The sequence below is a fragment of the Elgaria multicarinata genome, chromosome 2, assembly GCF_023053635.1.
Source record: "Elgaria multicarinata webbii isolate HBS135686 ecotype San Diego chromosome 2, rElgMul1.1.pri, whole genome shotgun sequence".
Lineage (NCBI taxonomy): Eukaryota > Metazoa > Chordata > Lepidosauria > Squamata > Anguidae > Elgaria > Elgaria multicarinata.
Window position 1 is genome coordinate 32,082,890 of NC_086172.1, and position 21,851 is coordinate 32,104,740.

The 21,851-nt window shown below is 44.7% G+C and overlaps 1 protein-coding gene across 2 annotated transcripts in view; it reads left to right on the top strand.

Moving 5' to 3' along the window:
* The window catches only part of STAT1 (signal transducer and activator of transcription 1), a 365,052-nt gene that overhangs the window by 335,770 nt on the left and 7,431 nt on the right, over positions 1–21,851 (top strand). For both annotated transcript variants that reach the window (XM_063116245.1, XM_063116244.1), the window contains exons 8-21: positions 550–701; positions 1,665–1,823; positions 2,484–2,576; positions 3,754–3,813; positions 4,938–4,967; positions 5,070–5,160; positions 7,247–7,285; positions 8,144–8,227; positions 9,642–9,740; positions 10,744–10,879; positions 12,102–12,151; positions 17,509–17,603; positions 19,607–19,746; positions 21,385–21,570. In XM_063116245.1, the coding sequence (XP_062972315.1) occupies positions 550–701; positions 1,665–1,823; positions 2,484–2,576; positions 3,754–3,813; positions 4,938–4,967; positions 5,070–5,160; positions 7,247–7,285; positions 8,144–8,227; positions 9,642–9,740; positions 10,744–10,879; positions 12,102–12,151; positions 17,509–17,603; positions 19,607–19,746; positions 21,385–21,570 (1,414 nt within the window). The remainder of the gene's footprint in view (positions 1–549; positions 702–1,664; positions 1,824–2,483; positions 2,577–3,753; positions 3,814–4,937; positions 4,968–5,069; positions 5,161–7,246; positions 7,286–8,143; positions 8,228–9,641; positions 9,741–10,743; positions 10,880–12,101; positions 12,152–17,508; positions 17,604–19,606; positions 19,747–21,384; positions 21,571–21,851) is intronic.

Genomic DNA, 21,851 nt, shown 5'->3' on the forward strand with positions numbered 1-21,851 from the left:
AAATAAAATATCCTGTAATCTGTTTTTTTTTCTTTTTTTTCAATTTTTCCAATTTTTTCAGAAAAAAAACCATTTCCACCCGCCTTGAATTTTTCCTGTATTTTTCTGGGCCTTCACATCTCTAGCTCCAACTCCCAGCATTCCCCAGCTGGCTTGAAGGGGACCTGCTTGGGGGAAGGCTGGTCTACTAAGAGCAATTCTCCAAGGTTTCAGATTAGTCTTTTCCAGTCCTGGAGATGACAGGGATTGAGCCTCTGAGCTGCAGTCTTTCTGCTTGAATGCCTTTTGCAACAGGGTCCCCTGAAGCTAGAAAATCTGAAAACTGTTGGCCTGCATTCCAGAAGAATTCTCTAACATGCATTCCAGAAGATTTCCCTTTTAGGCCATGAGAATATCTGTGGAAATTTCTTTTCTTTTTAAAGAATGAAGAGATTATGTTCGGTTACATTTCTAATACATCTGAATGAAACTGATTTTTTAGAATGCAGGAAACTGTGTTCGTTTCTTTTTAAAAAAATTAAAAATGGCTTGGCTTTCCATTCCCCTCAGGATGTGTTACACAAGATAGCAACTTCACTGAATGTGACTGAACACACACAAAACGTCTTGATTAGAGAAGAACTGGTTGAATGGAAACAGCGGCAACAAACTGCTTGTATTGGAGGTCCACCCAACGCATGCCTAGATCAGCTACAAAATTGGTAGGCCTGAAAGCATGGCTCATATTACCAGGGGATTGTTGAGAGCAGCCTGGAAAAAGTTCAGCCTGGAAAAACTTTACCTCAGAATTTTCTATTCAGGAGTTGTTGTTTTTCCTAAAGTTATTCATTGTGAATCTTGAGGAAGTTCTTCCCCACAACCCCACCTACTCCATCATATTGGGAATATTTCTTAATCACTATGGTAACCTGTATTCCCATTCCCATGTTTGGATAATGGTAATGTGTGTGATACACCCTTTACTTCAGGTATCCCCAACCTTTTTGGGTTGTTGGACACATTTGAAATGTTGAGAGAGCGTTGTGGGTGCATTCACAAAAAGGTTACCATTGCGGGTGTGGCTGGCCAGAAAATACTCAGAAGATAAATTGGTGAGCCTAAAAAAAAAAGTAACTTGCTCAAGAACCTACATACAAGGCAGAGGTGGGGTCTGAACTCCAAAACATAAAACCAATGTGTTGATGATGGTGCTGGATGTCAGCACTTTGCAGGCCACACTGAGGAGCTCCGTGCTCGGTTCCCAGCTCCTCGCGTTTACTCGCGAGGAGCTGGGACAACACTACGATAGCGGGCCACACGTCCCGTGGTCTTGGGATCATCCCGAGACCATGGGGAAAATCGGAATGAAAGGGTAGGGCGATATCCCGGGCCGAGGGAGGGATCGTCCTTTCCTGTTCCTGGGATGCCCTGTGGGTCATGTGGATGCACAGAGACGCTCCCGGGACGCTCCCTGGAATATTACCCTGTCCAGACATGCATCAAATCTTCTGGAAGAGTGCTTGGATGGGGGACCAACTCCATGTATGCTGGTTTGACTTCTATGATGGAAGAGACGTGGGATCTAAATGTTGTAAATACATAATGCTGAGCGTGCTGGCTTCCATGTCTGCTACCCTAATGAGATGTGTAGCACTATCGGTACATAACCCTTGTTGTAATGGCAGGTTTACTACAGTAGCAGAGAGTCTTCAGCAAATTCGTCAGCAGCTTAAAAAACTGGAGGAGCTAGAGCAGAAATTTACCTACGAAACAGACCCTATCCCACAACAGAAGGGAGGACTGTACGAACGGACGCTGGGCCTCTTCAAGCAGCTCATTCAGTGGTAAATCTTCTTGCTTGTGTTAAGCGAGTAGAGCAGACGTGTGTTTCACTTGAAATGACGACTTTTGAAGCAAGCAGGGTGACCAGAGTATCGTTCTGTGATGGCTGTTTGCACCAGCAGAAGTGTTCAGCTGTTTACAAAAATCTGAGGGAATCTCCATGGCGATCTTCAGTCATTTTCTTGTAGATTCTGCAACTGCAGCCTCTCTGCTGGCATCTGGACCAGCTGGGAAGAATACAAAAGGAGTAGTGATGTTCTCCCCCCACCACCTGGTGACCTCCAGATGGTTTGGATTACAGCTCCCATCATCCATAGCCAGCATGGGATGATGGGAATTGTAGTCCAACACAGTTGGACAGATGTGGGTTGGACGAAGTTGCATTGAGAGTATTTATTTTTAAACTCAATTATATCTTCAGTCATTACAAGCTTCAATTTGCACGTAATGTAAGAGCTCATGCCATGGTAGTATCTGGTCAGGAGAGGTGGCTTGAAGGAGGGGAAACCCTTTCAGAATAAAATGCAGTGTGTGTGTTTAATGGACTGAAAATACGTAGATGGATTTTTATGGTGCTTTTTGGTGCATTTTTTTGCCACAGTTTTCACTCTCCCCTAATGAGGCAAACATATGTAAATATCCCTTCTTTATTCCTTGTCCAGTTCCTTCGTGGTAGAAAGGCAGCCTTGCATGCCTACACATCCTCAGAGACCACTGGTTTTGAAGACTGGGGTGCAATTTACCGTAAAGCTGAGGTAATATTTTTCTTACAGGATTTATTTGTGCCAAAATTATTGCCTTTTCTTTTTTACTTAACTTCTTTGTAGCAGAATTCCTCAACCTGGTGCCCTCCAAACTGTTGGACTGCAACTCCCATGATCCCCAGTCATTGGCCCTGGTGGCTAGGGATGATGGGAGCTGTTCCAGGTTAGGGAAGGCTGCACTGAAAGAACAGAACATTCTCATTCACTATTATAACTCAGAATTAGAGAGAAACATACACCATGTCTTACCCAAACTACCGAGAAACAACGTGCCCAAACAAAACGAGGTCATTTAAAAAATAAATAAATCAGCTTATTGGTATTGTCCATGAACCACCTGGAACTGGCAGCCTAACTGTGTAATTCCAGCTTACTTTTGCCATTGGTAGTTTCTTGATAATAGAGACACGATATTTAGGATGCAGTCCTACGCATGTTTATTTTGGTGTAAGCCCCACTGAACTCAGTAGGACTTTCTTCTGAGTAGATGTGTACAGGATTGCACAGTTAGTAATTGGGATTCACCTACACCCCACCCATGGTTATTCCATGTGATAAAACAGATCCAGGAGTCACACGAAAATGTCATGTTTTAGGCCAGGGGTGGACAACTTGTGGCCCTGAAGATCTTTTGACCTACAATTCCTCATGATTTGCTTTTCTGGCTAAGGCTGGTGGCAGTGGTAGGCCAAAACAACTGGAGCTCCACAGGTTATTCAAGCTTCCTATAGGCCGTGCACATTCTTGGGTTTGTATCCAGTTCTTGAGTTTGTATCCAGGTGGACAGCTCTTGGATCAGCAGAGGCTTCCCTGAACAGAAGGGGGCAGGTAACTTCTGTCCTCAGCAGCCTCCTGCGTCCTCCCTCTAAATCTTCCCCAGGGAATCAGGAGATGGAACCTTGTGACTGTCCTGGGAGTTGGGGGAGGTGGTGCGGAGCTACCGAACAAAGGAGGAATTTGTGCAAAGCACCCCCTCCTTTTCCACTCCTCACGGAAGCTTCCTCTGGATCAAAGAGGCATCCATCCCTTCACCTTGAAAGTATGAATTGGATCTCCTATTGACACAGAGGCAGAAGATGACATTTGGAAGGAAGCTTTGTTTATTTAGAAATCAATCACAAATACCTTCTGACAAGTGTAGTAACTTACGTCTGACTTGCCTTTCCAGATTGCTGGTGAAGCTTCAAGAGCTGATTTACAAGTTGAAAGTGCAAGTTGTGTTTGACAAGTGAGTGGTTTCTGGCCTGTGGTTGACATCAAGACTCAAAGATCTCAAATATTGCTCAGTGTTCTTGTTACATGTGCCCTTTTTCTACCCGGTTTTACACCTTTTCCACTCTGCTATCAGAAAGAAGGAAAAGAACCCAGTTTCATGGCTTTCATCTCCCATTACAATTCTGCAGATATTTTTTAGAGTTATCCTGTATAAACACTCGGACTGTCTAAATGTCATCTTTGCCCCAGGGTGGCAGCCACCGAGTCAGAGCCACCCTGGGCCAAAGAGCTGACAATGCGCTGTGGAAAAGTCAGGGACTTACCCCGACTTCCTGCCTGAGCAAGGTGAGCCTGGCTCTTCTGCCATCTGTCCTCGCTTTGGTGCTGCACCAGGGGTGTTCCCGGGCAGAAGGCGACCTCCCATTGGTCACGGGAAGCCGTGGGAGGGGGAGGGGGTGGGCCCAATGACCTTATGGCTGCCAGAAATCCTGCACTACTTCCCTTTGTGTAAATAAGTTGCTGCCACCCAGCAGTAGTGATACTGTGGGGTTTGGGGGTGGAGTGGCACCAACTCACCACTGTGAAAGCAGACTTGGAACCTGATTTAGTCATACTTATTTCAGTGGGCCATCATTAAGGATGACTAACTCTGGATCAAACCCTCGGTTTTACACAGTGGGACTTCTGCCACTTGTGACTTGGAGTTGATAATGGTAGGAGCATTGAATTTGGTGTGAATATCCTTATGTACACTTTTAGAGATGCTGTTTTTTTAACCTGGCAAAGGTCTTGGGCGGGTGCACGTTGCGCCTGTAGGCGGAGCCAAAGGCAAAGTAGGCGTGGCTGAAGCCAGGGTGGACGAGGCCAACATGCGATTCTTAAGAATTTTAAAGGCTACTCAGAAGTAAATAGGCCTGAATCACACAGCAGCTGTAATAAATCCTTTATTACAGTAGCACAGCTCTCCGTCTTCCTATGTTAACGGTTGGGACTGAGAGAAAAAGTGCCTTTCAGATTTCAGAGTGATATTTGGGTAAAATGTTTAGTAGAACAACAGCCACTAAAAACTAGAATAAAATGTAGAAATTCCCGTATAATGGGTATACTCATCACCTGACCTCTTTTTTTCCTTTGCAGAGATGTCAATGAGAAAAACACAGTTAGAGGGTATGTCGACTCCTCACTCATACATGTTTCTGCATTTTGATTTGTTAAATAAATGGATTTCTCTCAAAGGCACTTAAAAAACCAATCTGTATGTTGTTACAGATTTAGAAAATTTAACATCTTGGGAACGTATACCAAAGTGATGAACCTGGAGGAATCCAATGGAAGCTTGTCGGCAGAATTTAGACATCTGGTGAGAATTATTTTGGGGGGCGGGAAGGAGTGGGGGGTATTCTGATTTCTGAAATCTTAAAAGCTTGAAGATTAGTATTATTCACCGCTGCCAACCAGGCAAGTGGATGTTCAGGCTGGTGTTAAACTGGGCTAGTCTTGGCTGCAAGAATTTTCTCCATGGTGATAGTAATGGTGGAAGCACACCTGTACCTGAGAAATATAGGTACCTCTCTTTGTTCACGCCAGGTCAAAATCCTGAGGATTGTAGGAAGTACACTAATTTGCTTGGATTTTATTTTTATTTTAGTTTGATTTTTAGGTTGCCTTTATAAGGCTAAAAGCTACTCAAATTATTGTGGGTGGTGGTTGTCTTTTCCTGGTCCAGTTCCAGAGCATTTCGCCCTGGGAGTCTTTTTGGGCTAGTTCCTGGGCATGACAGTCCTCTCCAAATGCAGGCCTAGATCATGGGTTCACAACCTTTTTGCCCTCGAGGGCAGCATAGGATGCTGGGTCAGGGTCTATGTGCACACGTGCGTGTGCGCTCATGCTCATTCATGTCTAATTACTGTTTAAGCCAGTTGCTCCTGTCACTCTCGCCAGTGCTCATAGGACAGCCGCTCTGGTAGCCACTCTCAGAGGGGAGGAGTCAGAGATCCCTTTGAGAGCTCTGCTAGAGCATCTTCACAGGCGGAGGTTGGCAAGGCAAAGGAAACTTGGCCTGTTAGTAGCAGAAGCAGAAACTGGCCACCTGTGTGCATGGGGGGTGGGGGGTCGTGGCGGCTGCATTGAAGTCTTTGGGCCACATGGGGGCTGCAAATTGCAGATCCCTGTCCTAGAGTCCTTCAGGATCCCGAAAAATACTCCTGGTCCATTGCTTTAAAATGTTACCTCACAGGGAGACAGTCACTAGCAGGGCCACCACTGAGCATAAGCTGTCCAGGGCTCCGGAGAAGCCCCCATGTCTTTCTGAGTTCTTTTAATTCTGTCCATAAACACATTTCCTTATGGACACCTTTGCCCACTAACAGGGACGTCAACTGCCACGTAGGCAAAGAAGTGTTGGGGAAGCCAGTCTGGTCTTCGAAGGCAAAGCACCGTTTCTTGGCTAAACTTTTCATGGTTGGCCTCTTGAGCTATTCTTGGCTGGCTGGAAATGATGGGGGTTGTAGTCCAACGCATCTTGCAGAAGGCTGCTGTACAGAATCTCTGCCAGAGCCTCCTTGGGTAGGATTCTAAGCATAAGGGGGCTGGCAAAACGGACCAGAATTCTTCTCTTCCTGCCAGGGGTGATTCATGCTTCTGGGCATCTGATTCCTGTCTTCCATTCCTCACTGAAAAGAAATTGAACTGAGGCAGAATTTCCTTTCTGTCCTAGTGATGGAAAGGAAGTCAGCTTCATCCAGTGATGATTATTTTTTCCTCCTCAGAGTTTCGAGTCTACTCACAGATGCCCGCAGGGTTGTTCTTTGGCCTCCTTTATGGGCTGCTTACTTATTTCAGAACCTGTGGAGGCGAGGATCCTCCTTCTCTTACTCACTTCTTCCATTAAATACCCCCTCTCCCTTAAATGGGGCACCCACTCCTGAAATGTGGCCCCTGGGAGCTTTTCCAAAATGAAGTTTGGCCTTCAGGCTGAAAGAGGGTTAGGACCCCTTCTTCTTTCTCTGGCTATAAGGTTGCCTTTAGGGCCAAGTTGACAGCTCATGGCAAGTCCGCTGTTCTGTTTTGTTCTGTTCCTTTCATACTGAATCTTCCCCACTTGTTTTGGCACTCAAATGGTGGGAGAGAAATTTGGTTTTACAATGTAGGTAAAACTACTGGTTCATAAATACATTTACCTGTCCCCAGTTAGTGTAAATATTTCCTATTCGAAAGGGGGGATTCATCTATGGCCTCAAGTGTTCTGCATTCCTCCGTGAGTTGAAAGATTTTTCTGATTACGAAGAAGGAACTGCTGGAGTGTTGCCCACTTCCTCCCACTCGAAATGAGTGCCGTGCTCTGAAAACAGACGCGTTGATGTGAAATGTGCGTTTTTGATCTGTAAGCGACTGAAAAAATGTGAATGTAAATGGCACTTGCTTCGAGCTATTTTCTTATTTTGCAGCAATTAAAGGAGCAAAAGAATGTTGCAAGAACTAATGAGGTAAGAGGAACTAACGCCTGTGTCACTTCCCTTAACTTCGTTTTCTTTTAATTAGGCAACGCGGATCATTAAAAAGTTGCTAATGGACCCGACCTACTCATAACATGGATCGTTATCCTATTCTTGCTTTTAACCTGCAAATGCCAACACTGCTATTGCTTCAGATGGGTTGGATTCAACTGTATGTCTGACAGCAGAACAAACTATGGCTGACAGAACAGATATCCCATCCCACCTGCCTCCTAAATCTGGTCTGGGGGGCTAAGGAATCTTTCCTCGTTGATTTGGGAGGGGGAGGACAGGCGAGGATAGGCAAGTCCCAGTGTGACATTGGATGGAACCTAGAAAATGTATAACTAATTGGTTAACTCGAGAAGATGCAAAGGACTTTGCCTGTTCTCCATTTAATATAGATCCTGTTCAACTGACACATTCACAGTGGTTAAGCACTTTGAGCTAAAAATTATAGCTTAACGTGTCGTGTGAAACATTCCTAACCATGGTTGGCTACTTAACCATGGTATAAATACACTCGCTTACCATTTGCTGCAAAAGGGTTAGTGGCCTAACCACGGCTTAACGTGTTGTCTGAAGAGGCCCATAGCAAAAGAATATTTGATTCCAGCTTTTCTGGTCATGCAGAAAACTTAGAAAGCACTCAGGCTATAGGGTGTGCAATCCGATGTCTTCCAGGTATTTTTGACCAAAACTCCCATAATGTCTGCTTGCTGGGACTTATGGGAGTTGTAGTCCAAAACATCTGGAAGACACACTGTTGCTATATAAAGGTTTAGATAGCTGAGCTTGCCTTGATTAAATGTCTTTACATCATTGCTTACTGTTTGTTTGTTTTCAAAGGGTCCTCTCATAGTAACGGAAGAACTCCATTCCCTCTGTTTTGAAACGACGCTGGAACAAAGTGGCCTAACAATTGAACTTGAGGTGGGTGTGCTCACCAGGCAAAGGCATGGAATTGGAGAATCAGAAGCTTCGTCTTCATGGGCGTTCTGAAGAGCTTGGTAGAGCACCAGGTTGCTTGATTTGATTGTTTCTGTCTCCTCTGTGTAGAAGGTTCCCAGTTCCACCCCTGATGTCTTCTGTTGAAAGGATGGGTTGGTGGGTGGTGGAATGATGACCCCTACCTGAGACCTTGCAGAGCTCCTACCAGTCAGAATAGACACTACTGGGCTCTCTACCTCTGATATTTTATTATATTAAGTGGTATACAAGTAATAAGCCTATGTAGTTGCTGGGGAACATGGGCAGGAGGTTGCTGTTGTACTCGATCCTGCTTGTGGGTTCCTGGTCAACAGCTGGTTGGCCACTGAGTGAATTGAATGCTGGACTAGATGGACCCTTGGTCTGATCCAGCGTGTCTCCTCTGATGTTCTTAAATCATAATAACTAGGTGGACAAATAGCCTGACCTAAAAAATGGCTTCCTGTGTTCCTTCTCTAAACTACTTACAGGCCCCGTTCAGAAGACACCTTAAACCATGGCTTTAACTACAGTGAATAAGACTTTTTGCCTTCACTTCCACAATATGTATTGATGGCCACCAGTTTGATGGCTTTAAAAGGCGATTAGGGAAATCTATGGAGGATCATCCATGGAGGATCAAGGCTATCAGTGGCTACTAGCCCTGATGGCTCTACGCTACCGCCAGTGCCTATGTACACCAGTTGCTGGGGAGCATGGGCAGGAGGGTGCTGTTGCACCCGTGTCCTGCTTGTGGGTTTCCTACAGCCTCTGCAAACTGAGTATTGGATGCGATAGGCCTTTGGTGTGATTGAACAGGGCTCCTCTTACATTCTTAAGACATAAGGTTATTTATGTCACAAAGGGAAGAGAGAAAAATCTTGTCCGTAATCTGCTCAGGAGCCTGTTAACACAGCCTTGCTCCTTCTGTTTTTAAAATGGCAGGCTGGATTGCCTTGCTTACAAAAAAAGCTTCAAGATGCTTTAGGTCTGAAGCACAAGCTGCTGTTTCTATCTAAAACAAATGATACAGAGTCTGGTTCACTAAAATTTTGTTTTTATTCATTTATTAAAAATCATGTTCTCTAGCCTCTCCTTGGTTTGGTGAGTATCCTGCCATGTTTGGTTGAAGTCCCTAGGAGAGGTACCAAGATGACAAAGTGACATTGGAATTTTGTTAGCACCCATACACCAACATGGCGCCTTCCAGATGTGTTAGACTACAACTCCCATAAACCCGTAGTCAACATATCTGGAGGGTTCCAGATTGGGTAAGGCTGGATTTCGGTCTTTTCTCTCCCCCTCCCCCAATTTTCGTTGATATTGACAATTCTATAAGCATTTGCTCAACTTTTCCCTGCAACCTTTTCCTTTCCAGACCACCTCCCTTCCTATCGTGGTCATTTCCAATGTCAGCCAGCTGCCGAGCGGATGGGCTTCTATTTTATGGTACAACATGCTGACTAATGAGCCCAAGGTAATTTACCAGGCACTCAAGAAAAGAAGAAAACAGACAACTGAAATGGCTGAAAATAGAAAATGTAGGCAGAACTTCCCAATTTAGGAAGTGGTATAAGTAGCTGCTTGCAACAGACTGTCAAATTGAGAGAAAGTAAGGGATATTTAAGTTGCCTGCCAATTCCAAAGCTATTATATGAACCTTTGGGGTGGGCGGGTGGGATGATTTGGAAAATCAAATCCAACTGAGGAACATTACCTTTTTGCAAATGCAATAACATTTCATGATTATGGAGCGTTGCTGCTTTGGTTTGGGGTGTGGCCCTCTCCCCGTGACATGGGCTGGGAGTCCAAAGATCCCCCTTGGGCTATGGAACCATTTCTGTTTGCGCAGAGGACTGCCTTTGTTTCCTTTTTCCGATGAGCAAATGCTTCATGCGGCATCAGAAGCCACCCCTCACATGGTTACACAGGGCAGCCTTCTTGAGCGGGATGGGTAAGCGGATGGTGGTGGGTCCCAGCCAGTCTGAGAGCCAAGGGGACAAAGCGATTCGTTTCAAACTTGCACCAGAGCGATACAGTTTCAAATTTCTGCTTGGTCATGAAGCAAATGGTCAAGATCACGCGATTTCTCAATCTGACCTACCTCACAGGGTTATTGTGGGGATAAAATGTGAGCGCCAGTGGGGTGTAGAGTGTTGGACTGGGAGTCGGGGGTTCCAGGTTCTAGTCCCCACTTGTCCATGGAAGCTCCCTGGGTGACTTTGGAGCCAGTCACAGACTCTTAGCCCAACCTACCTCACAGGGTTGTTGTTGTGAGGACAAAATGGAGAGGAGGAGGATTATGTACGACGCATTGGGTTCCTTGGAGGAAAATAGGTGGGACATAAATGCAATAAATAAATGAAATGGGGGGGGATGCCATCTTGAGTTTCTTTGAAGAAAGGGGGAGGAATGTAATGTGCAGATTCTAAAGCCTTCTCTCCCCCTCCCCCCACTTCCTTTTCTCTCTCTCTCTCTAGAATTTGTCCTTCTTTCTTAATCCACCACAAGCAAGGTGGTCTCAACTTTCCGAAGTGCTGAGTTGGCAGTTTTCGTCCGTCACGAAAAGGGGGCTCAATGCAGATCAGCTGAACATGTTAGGGGAAAAGCTGCTTGGTACGTGGCAATTCGAAATTATTTCTTGCCTTGACAATTCCTTTTTAAAGTGAGAACGTTCCCCCCCTCCACCCCATCCTGCTCTCCCCGCCCCACACCAAACTGTGTTAAAACTGCAAGGGGTTGTTTAGGTATTTCAACTCCTTCATGCTGCTTTGCTGGAAAGCAGCAGTGGGCAACTTGTAGACCAAAACATCTGGACAGCCACAACTTATATCTGCCTGATCCATCAGCACCAATGGGGAGGAATGATGAGAGTTGCAGGTCAAAATATCTGGAGAGACACAAGTTGTCCACCCTTGAGGTAAAGCTTACACTTGGAAAACTTGAGGCACCATCCTGTGTGTGTTTAGATGGAAGAAAGTCCTACAACCCCCAGCATTCCCAACTCCTGCCTGGGGAATGCTGGGAGTTGTAGGAATTTTGTTGTTGTCTAAACATGAACAGCCCAGTCCCCTCAGCAGATGTCTTATTTCTGCCCTCCGCCTGGCACCTTCCTCTTTCTTCTCAGAACATTCCCTTCATATCCTTCGTCTGGCCTTCCTGCTTTTGCAGGGTGTATTTTTCATTCGGGAACTCCCTCCTCACGAGGTCAGCTTGAGCCCCGTCCTTACTCAGCCTGAAGATGGTTTAGTTGTATATTGCTGTGGGGGGCCTCTCGGGCAGAAAGGCAGCTCACCAATATTTTAATGAATAGGTGCTTGTAAATTTGGCCATTTATTTATGGGAACTATTGATATCCTTTTCTGCCTCAACATGAGTCATGCAAGCTGGCTCACAACAATGTTTTCTTTTTTTTAAAAAAAAAGACAAATCGATAAAGATATATTAATCAGAAGCTAGCATCTGCAGGGGAAGCGACCATTAAGACATTAGATAAATAAAACCCAAAATAATAGCAAGGAAGGAGGTAAAACAACAACAACAACCTCAAACTGGAAACAAGCCAGATGTCTGGAGGTCAGAAGCCTGAAACAAAAGTCTTTATTCTGGTTCAAATGTCGTGAGGGATGGTTCCAAGAAGCTTGGCGTGGCAATACAGAAGGGCCTCTTGCATGTTTTCATCAGACTGTTTTTTCCTGGAGGTGCTTCCTCCCGTTCTTTCCCGGAATAAAAACAGATTTTAATTTTTTGTGTTCTCAAGCCATGAGATGTAACCTCATTGTTGCATTCTATATCAGTAATTCCACCAGTAACACAGTGATAATTTTTTCCCCTTCAGCTAAACCCTGCACTCCAGATGGCACGATTTCTTGGGCAAGGTTTTGTAAGGTAGGATTTCCTCTTCTTCAGCTTGTTAAATGGGGCAGACTCCAACCATAACGTCAACTTCATCCCCATTGATCTCGGTGGGGGAATGACGCTAAATTTCTTCCACAGAATCTGAGCAGCCTGAATCCTACTCCATTTGACCTATATCATACTCTTGGTAATGAAATAAAACACTTCTCTTGAGTGATGCAGGAAGCAGCTTTTTCCGTCAAGATGCACATGCTACGAAGCCGTTTGCTTCACAGAGGAAGGGGGCAGTACAAAGGCTGAGCCCAGGAGGGGATCTCCAGAGGGCAGAGCAACCTGCATCCCTCAGCTCAATTTCATGTAACTCTTGGCCTAATTTTAAAAGGCCTCCCACAAGTGAACAGGTGTTGGACTGGGAGTCGGGAGATCTGGTTTCTAATCCCCTCTCGGCCATGGAAACCCACTGGGTGACTTTGGGCCAGTCACAGACTTTCAGCCCAACCTACCTCGCAGGGTTGTTGTTGTGTGGATAACATGGAGGGCAGGAGGATTAAAAAGGCGGGATATAAATGTAATAAATAATAATAAATAATGCCTCTGGCAAGAGCAATCTGTCATTGAAGAAATTTATTATTTATTTATTGCACTTCTATCGCCAAGGCTCTCCAGGTGGTTTACAAAAATTGAAACCATAAAGTACAATTTAAATGTAAAACTTAAAACCATAATATAAAAGCAGTCCCCTGTTGGGAAGAAAAAGCAGGGAGAGACAGAGAAAAGAGTTGGCTGACCTCTTTTTAGGTTTGGCTCTGCCCACTGTTGGTTTGAGCACTGCCAACATGCGTCCCATGACAGAAAATGGGATTGCCTGAGGGAATCATTGATCTCTCCTCTGGTCATTCTGCCAGGAAAGCTACAGAGTGCCCAAAACAAGGCTGTTCCGTACCACAGAGCAGTCCAGCAGGCCTCCTCCCTCGGCTCCCCCCACCCCGGCCTGCTGACTACCTGTTCTGCTGCTCCAAGTAACTGTCACCTATACAGTGGGACCCTTGGAAGGAGTGGGAAGGTATGTCATAATTGCAGAGTAGAATTGAATTGTGTTGGGCTGTTGAAGGACAGGTGACTGGGCAAGACCAGGACGACTCATTTTGTTTCACTTATTTCACTGCTATATCACCCACTAACTAAAGCTCTGTGGGCAGTTCACAAAAATACATAAATTTAAAAACAATTACAATAAAACCGTTAAAATAAAACACAGGGATCTCATAGAATCCTAGAATAGTAGAGTTGGAAGGGGCCTACAAGGCCATCAAGTCCAGCCCCCTGCTTAATGCAGGAATCCACCCTAAAGCATCCCTGATAGATGGTTGTCCAGATGCCTCTTGAAGGCCTCTAGTGTGGGAGAGCCCACAACCTCCCTAGGTAACTGGTTCCATTGTCGTACTGCTCTAACAGTCAGGAAGTTTTTCCTGATGTCCATCTGGAATCTGGCTTCCTGTAACTCAAGCCCGTTTTTCCGTGTCCTGCACTCTGGGAGGATCGAGAAGAGATCCTGGCCCTCCTCTATGTGACAACCTTTTAAGTATTTGAAGAGTGCAATCATGTCTCCCCTCAAACTTCTCGTTTAAAACATCTGAAAATAAAAACCCCATCATATCCCATCAAATGCCTGGGAGTAAAGTCTTGACCTGGTGCTGAAAAGAAGTCAATGTTGTTCCAGGTGGACCCGTGGTGGTGGTGGTGGTGGTGGTGGTGGTGGTGGTGGTGGTGGTACCACCAAGAAGGCCCTCTGCTTTGTTGCCATCCTCTGAGCCTCCCTTGGGGGAGACACTGGGTGGAAGGCCTCAGATTATGAGCATAGTATATGGGTAGGTTCATATCAGAAGTGCTCCATCAGGTATTCCAGTCCTGAGCCATGTAAGGCTTTTTAGGTTAAAACCTTGAATTTGGCTCTGAAATGTACAGGCAGACAGTGCAAGCAATTCAATAATTCCATGTGGGGATCCGGAGCTGTGACGTGCAGGAAGGAAGGGCTCGTGCCTGATGCTGCTGGTGGAAGAACCCGTCTTTCTTTGTGGATTATATCCATTCACTTTCCTAGCTCAGTTGGAAGCGGCCAATGCCTTTTTGGCCACGATCCTCTCAGATCAAACACATGTTTTTGAGCCACTGTAGAAACCTGAAAAATCTGTGAGCGGCTCCTGGAAAATGTTGCTTCTGCCATACTGTCTTCAACTTGCTGGAAGATCTGCTTATTTGATCCAGGAAGGTGACCACCAGATTTTGTAATCTAGCATTCTTGTTGATGGCCAGCAGAGGGCCGTGACTAGTACAGAAAATGCAATAGCTGCTCCCGCTCTTCAAGAGAATTGTCCTGAGCAGCGTCTGTGGTGCTAGGCAGTAGTTTTACTGACCCATTTCCCTAGCAGTGAGCTGCAGGGGGAAGAGAACGGGGCGGAAGCAAGAGAAAGGTGGTACCTAAGAGAGGAATCCTGTATTTTCAGAAAAGCAGGCTGTCTCCCATTTGTCTGTGCACAACCACTGTCAGAGTTAGATAGTTGCACTGCCATTTTCCCATTGTGTAACCATTTACTAGATGAAGTGCTGTTACCAACATGAACCTACCCATACACTGCGCTCAACATCTAAGGTCCTCCTCCGAGTGCCTACTTAGAAGGAAGCTCGGAGGATGGCAACAAGGGAGAGTGCCTTTTCAGTGGTGGCCCCTCAATTATGGAATGATCTCCCTGATGAGGCTTGCCTGGCACCAACGTTGTTATCTTTTCAGCGCCAGGCCAAGACTTTTCTCTTCTCCCAGGCATTTAACAGCATATGCTGAGATTTTTTAACTGACCCCAGAATAGTTTTCAAATGGATATTGTCTGGGTTTTTTTGTATTTTATGCTTTGTATGGTTTTAAATTTTGTATATTTGTTTTTAATGTTCACTGTTTTTAACTTTTGTAAACCACCCAGAGAGCTTCGGCTATGGGACAGCATATAAATGTAATAAATAAATAAATACCCACAAACAGTAAAAGTTGTATAGGGTGCACTTCTTAGATTGTAGGGCCAAGAACCTTCTTGGTTTGTAGGGCACCTTGTAAGACAGGATATTTTTTGTGGGGGAGCAACTTCCATCAGCCTTAGCTGACATAGCCAATGGCAAGGAACCATGGGAGATGTAGGCCGAAGCATCTGGAAGGCCACAAGTAGCTCAGCCCTGCCTGATATGGTAGGGAGTGGAGGAAAGAGGGCGGCTCCTGGTAAAACAGGAGTGCTGATAAGGGAGGGAGAATTGGGTTGTCAAGGGAGACAAGGCGCACAGGGTCAAAAAGCACTTCGTTGAATTAGGCCTGAAAGAGGCAAATTGGAAGGAAGAGCGGTAAATAACTCACCAGAGAGTTGCATGAGGAGGACGTGATATTTAACAGCATTTAACAATGCTAAGTTTTTTTTGTTTTTAACGGACCCCAGAACTGTTGTTTTTATGTTTCTGATGGTTTTAAATTTTGTATACTTTTTAATGTTCACTGTTTTTAACTTTTGTAAACCGCCCAGAGAGCTTCGGCTATGGGGCGGTATATAAATGTAATAAATAAATAAATATTCTTCGCATAGCAGGAGAAGGAATGGGAAAAGGAGGCAGAGGGAGAGTGAAAGTAGTAGATCAGCTTGAATTACAATGCCGTGAAACAACCCCTTTCTCACCTTGGGTTCCCTAATGCTGCTCACATCTGATTGTCTTCTTGCTTGTCTGTGTCGGATCCAGGCCTAATGACATTGTGCTGCCTCCTTACCTGTGAGGTTACATGCACCATTCCCAAGTGCGACGTCTGTGGGAATGTTGCTCATTTTGAAATATTTCCACTATGCTGACGGTTTTCTGCCAATGCACTCAAGGTGCTTCACAGTGTGAAATGATGGCTGAGTATGTAACAGATGTGATACAAAATAGATGGGGGGAAACTGTATAACTGGAGCCGCGGCCATTATGTGAGACAGTTGTGGAAGGAGGGGAACCAAGTGGTGGTTGGTCCCAGCTGAGCCAATGGAGGGGACCACGCTGTCTTGACTCTCCCTCTGATGCAGCCAAGTGAAAAGTGTACGGTGTGTGTTTTTAGGCCTTCTGCAGTTTGGTCATGGTCAGGAGAATGGCACCAATGCATATGGGCTGTCATAACTTGGTCTCTGTTGCCCACCAAATCTAGCTACTAACTAGGCACAGCCCTCCCTGACTCACCTTGGAGGCCATTTTGGAGCCTCTGAAATGGCCCGATTTGACTGGAGGTGCTTCAGGGCTGGGCTTTGGAACTCCACCTGAAGTGAGGTTTGCTTCCCCTCCCTCCAAAGCAGGTCAGCCCTTGCGAGTACCTGGGCAGTTGTTACACAGCTATTGGACTCCCTGCTTGCCCCTCTCCCTCCCTCCCCTAAATCCAGAGCTGCCACCCACAAGACTTACCTTTGCTGTCCATCCTCCATTAGCATCACGATTTAAAAGTGCGATGGGGTCTCTACGGTTTTCATAGATCTACGGTCGGAAACTATGGAAATGGTCCTTTACAACTGCTGTAGTTTGCGACTGTAGATCTATGAAAACTTTAGAGCCCCCATTTTACTTTTAAATCTCAGCTCTACTGGGGGAGGATGGATGGCAAAGGTAAGGCCCGGTGGGTGGCTGCTCTGGGTTCAGAGAGGAGGTGGGAGGGGAGTCCAATGGACTCACAGTCGGCCTTGTGCTGTCTTTCCTGTGCACCACAGCCCCAGTCAACATGAGGCGCTTCAGACTTGATCCGCTTTTCCTCGGGATGCTTTGGACCGACCCAGTACCACCTTGAGGTGGTGCACAGCCCTACTACTAACACCCTTTCAAACACACTAACCTTGATTCATTGGGCTTATCAGGTAGTTGAATACATATTAGAATAGGAAGGGAGTCAAAAACAAAACACTCTCAAAAAGATCCGAAAGATCAACAACCACAAGAAGATGGAAATTGAAAGTATACCTAGCGATGGATTCAAATGAATTCATATTTTTACGCATAGAATCCAAATCCTCTGGATTCCATAGGAAGCCATCTTTTTCTGAGTCGTGTGGATTCTGTGGGCTTGCAGATTGTTTTTAACTGGGTGTGGGGTGGATTTGCAAACAGCAATGAAATTCTACTAGATCCCTAAAAAACAATATGATTCTGTCAACAAGCAGATGCTGGAATGAAAAATGCTTAACAATCTGGAAACATAGATGGAAATAATTTAACCAAAGACTTACATCCCTGAGTATGTCCATCCTTGAGATATGTAACTGGTGCTCTAACGTGAGTTCCAGCGTAGCTAGATAAATTGGCAACTCTTAAGACTATATTCTTTTGTGTCTCCATTTCAGGAAAACATAAATGATAAAAACTTTCCCTTCTGGCTGTGGATTGAAGGTATCCTTGAACTCATTAAGAAACACCTTCTTTACCTCTGGAACGATGGGTAAGAATTTCGGAGCTTTCTAGTGGAATGGACTTAATCGGGGTCCCTAATCAAAAGACATTTGAAAGAAATTTACTGTGATTCCAGTTGCATTTGGGCATCTTAATTCTCTTGGGGAAGTCTTTCATTCTGTATGTGTTTTCAGTTTGATACCTTCTTATTTAAAATGGACCTGGAAATAAATACATGGGCCAAATGAATCTAGCATGTAAAAGCAAATAATTTCTTTGCAAAGAACCTCGGTGGTTTCAGGGTTTTAGGACTGTATTTTACTTAACGAGCTAGCAAGTATAAAACATCAAACTTAAACAGGCCTTATCATTGGAGGAGAGCATAAAGGGACTGCATTTTCATACTCACTTTCCCCGCAATTGGTTGCATCTAATGTCAGTCCTACTTGGAATTGACCCATTGCAATGAACAGGAATTAAGTTAGACTACCATTGGATAGAGCCCATTGATTTTATTTTTAAAATGGAACTTTAAATATAAAGTAAGGTAACAAAAAGATACATACAAAATTCATACTGATTCTTCCGAATGAAAGAGCCTCGTGTGGCACAGAGTGGTAAACAGCAGTTACTGCAGCTGAAACTCTCCCCATGGCCTGAGTTCGATCCCAGCGGAAGCTGGTTCTCAGGCAGCCAGCTCAGGTCGACTCAGCCTTCCATCCTTCCGAGGTCGGTAAAATGAGTACCCAGCTAGCTGGGGGAAAGGTAACTGCGACTGGGGAAGGCAATGGCAAACCACCCCGCTACAAAGTCTGCCAAGAAAACGTCAGCGAAAGCGGGAGTCCTTCTAGGAGTCAGCGATGACTCAAGTGCTTGCACGAGAGGTTCCTTTCCTTTCCTTCTTTCCGAATGAAAAAAAGCCCAAACCATTTCCGGGAAGAAATCTGAAAGTTCTTGTATCAATTGTACGGAAGTCTGGCGATATTTAATGTCCCTGCACACAATCCAGCCAGAGTGAAGTACTTACGTACATCCTCTTAACATAGTTCTTTGAAACTAGCAGGTTTTCAGCATACTTTATTTTGCCCACTCCTCAGAAGGACAATATCTGGAACAGTCCTAAGGATGAGAAGAGAAGCAAATAAAGTGAAGGAGAGTTCAGTTTAATTTTGGATGGCTTGAGGGGTGGGTGGGCTGCTATCATCATCATCATCCAAGGAGCTAGATGACCCATCACTGTCAGCAGTTGAAAAGTGTTCTTATAGATCTGCTAATTAACTCCCAAGTTGCAGTTGTCTGATTAATTGGGTAAGCTAGTATGACTTGACTTGGAGACCACGAAATGGTAGGCAGTGCTGAATGTGTGACCGTTTCTCAAAACCCCAAAATTGCATGTTTGTAGAGGAGTATAAACTACATCTGGAGGGAAGGAATAGGGGGAAACTGGAGATAAATAGGCCTTTGCAGAGGTATTATAGCTTGTTTTACATGGCATATCAAGCATGTTCTTAAAAAATCACCTTGAATTGCTTTCATTATGAAAGGGGGTAATATTAGGGTTGAATCCAGACGTGTGCTGAGTGAAGTTCTACTCATGCAGGAGGGTGGGGAGTATTTTTGCTGACTCCCCCTCCCCTCTGTCTTCCATGAAAATCTGCTCTGGTGGGGACCCTCTGGAAGAGTATGGATGCTGTGAACCATGACTTAGCATGTCATGTGAACCATTTCTTACCATGGTGGCTACATAAACACGGTTTAAACATGCTGTCTAATCACTTGGTGCAAAAGGATTAGCGACATAACCATGGCTTAGCGTGTTGTCTGAACGGTCCCAAAGTCTCCCCACCTCTTAAATTAGGGTGCTGAAACAAAATGTGTGTGTGTGTGTGTGTATGTATAGGATACAAGGGCCAGATTTATTTCTAGTATTTCTAGTATTTATTTCTAATCGCAGCGTTTTACAAAAGGTCTAAACAATTAAAAAATAATAATCAGATAAATTCATTGTAAACAGCATTAAAGAGTTCTGCGTCTGTTCTTTCAATGTTGCAGAAGCATCGTGGGCTTTATCAGCAAAGAGCATGAACGCGCCCTGCTCAAAGATAAGGCAAGTGGGACATTTCTCCTGAGATTTAGCGAAAGCAGCCGAGAAGGAGCAATCACATTTACCTGGGTCGAAGGGCCAGCACATGGTAAGTAAAAATTGAAAAGCACTTTCGTTATGCACTTAAAGGGCTTTATATACTTTATGTCTTTAGAAAGGCATGGAAGAAAAAAGCCTGCAAAGTGGTTTGCATTTGTCTCCAGTGCAGATGAAAGTCAATCCTCAGTGGGAATCTTAGAGCTTTTCTACATGAGGCTTTTATTGTGCATTTGTGTTTGCTCACTCATGGTAGTTTGCTGGTCCTTTATGGGATGTCAGCCTCCTCCAGGGCTTCTCCCGATCTTTGCAACCATTATTATGGGTGTTTTTCGATCAAGGAAGCCTGTTATTATTTATTGTAATTTCACAATGGCACTGTTACAGCGCCATCTAGTGGTTGTATAATGAAACATGGAAAAGCAGAGAAAGAAAACCCCCAGAAAAAAAAAAGAATCCAGAAGCAGAATCCCTGGTAAAGGTGTGGAATAAAAGCCTCATGTTGAAATAGTGTTACTCCCCAAACAGCATAATTTTTTTAAAAAATCATAAGCCCTTGTTGTTGTGCATAGGTGATTGTGCTCATCTTCATGCTTCACCTGCTGATTTCTTCAGATCCAGCTTCTTTTAAAGACAGAGGATCAGGTTGGGCCTGTTTTTTCGGTCAGTTGGCAAGCCTACTGCTTGATACTCTCCAGTGTTGGTTTCCATCACTGTTTTGAACAAGAAACATTCCTTTCATTGAAGTAACTGCATTTACAATTCAAGAGAGTGACTAATCTCCTGGAAGTGCTGGAAGCAGTAGTAATGAATTGGAATAGGATGTTTATTGTGCTCCTTCCATAGACTTAATTTTCCTTATATTGATCTCCAAAGACAATAAAGCCCATGTTTGCTAGGACTGTGCTTACGCTGTGATCCCTTAAGAATGGAGAATGTTGTGCTAGCTGCAGATTCAAACTCTGGAAATCTCAATAGTTGTTGTTGTTTTAAAAAAGCAAGTGACTAGCCCTTATGATGTCAAGATCTGCTTGTAACTAGAATTGGGAACTTGTGGGGCTTCGGGTGTTGTTAGACTCGAAATCCCATCAGCTTCAGACAGCATAGCCAGAGGTGATTCATGGGTGGGGGATTGGGTCCAATCTGGAATAGGTGTTGGGATTCCTGACCCGCTCCCCCAATTTCTGACATCTGCTATCAGGATTTTTTCCTTCATGTGTGTTTTTGAAATACATTCATTCTTTTCGTGACTATCCCAATATTTTCATGTTATTTTTTGGGTGACGGAGGGGAAAATGTTCATAAATCTATAATAATGAAAGAGGATGTCTGACAGCCCATCAGCGCCGTAACACCAGGTCCCTGAAACCTCTCCACCTGAAACTTGGCATGCATACCAAGGGGGAGCCTAGGGATTTTTCCTTCGGGGGGTATTTTGTTTTTGAAATGCTGCAATTAATTTTATTGTATGTGGTCAGTTGAATTTTAAGATGACTTTTAATAATGTATTAGTTTTATATATTTTAATCAGTTATATGTGTTTTATATTTGGTGTTGTTCCCTGCCTCGATCCAGAGGGAGAGGCTGGTAATAAATATTATTATTATTAGGTCTTCTAACTCTTGGAAGGGGTGCAGCTGGCGTATTAGCCGAAGCTGATAGTAGAAACACTTCTCTTCCTTTCTCCCAGATCCTGGCTTCCACTCGGTGGAACCCTACACACGGAAGGAGCTCACGGCCGTCAGCCTCCCTGATATCATCCGCAGTTACAAAGTGATGGCAGCAGAGAATATTCCTGAAAATCCCCTGAAATTCCTTTATCCAGATATTCCCAAGGACAACGCCTTTGGAAAATACTACTCCAGGCCCAAAGAATGTGAGTTGCTTTGACAAATTGTTACGACGTTTTTAATCGGCCTGGCGGTTCGCAAGGCCACCTTTTGGTTAGGCCGTGGGTGCAGAGCTTCTCTCAGCCCAAGTGCTGGATTTCATTTTGAAGAAGCTCTCAGGGGACACCTTCCAGTGGTGGGCGGGGCTGAAAGCAAAAGGGCGGGGCCAAAATACCAAGAAGACCAGCCTATTTTACCTGAAAGCTCTTGCTGCAAGAAACAAAGCCTTCGGGAGAGGCGTTTCAGCATTTTAGAATGGGGCAGGGGA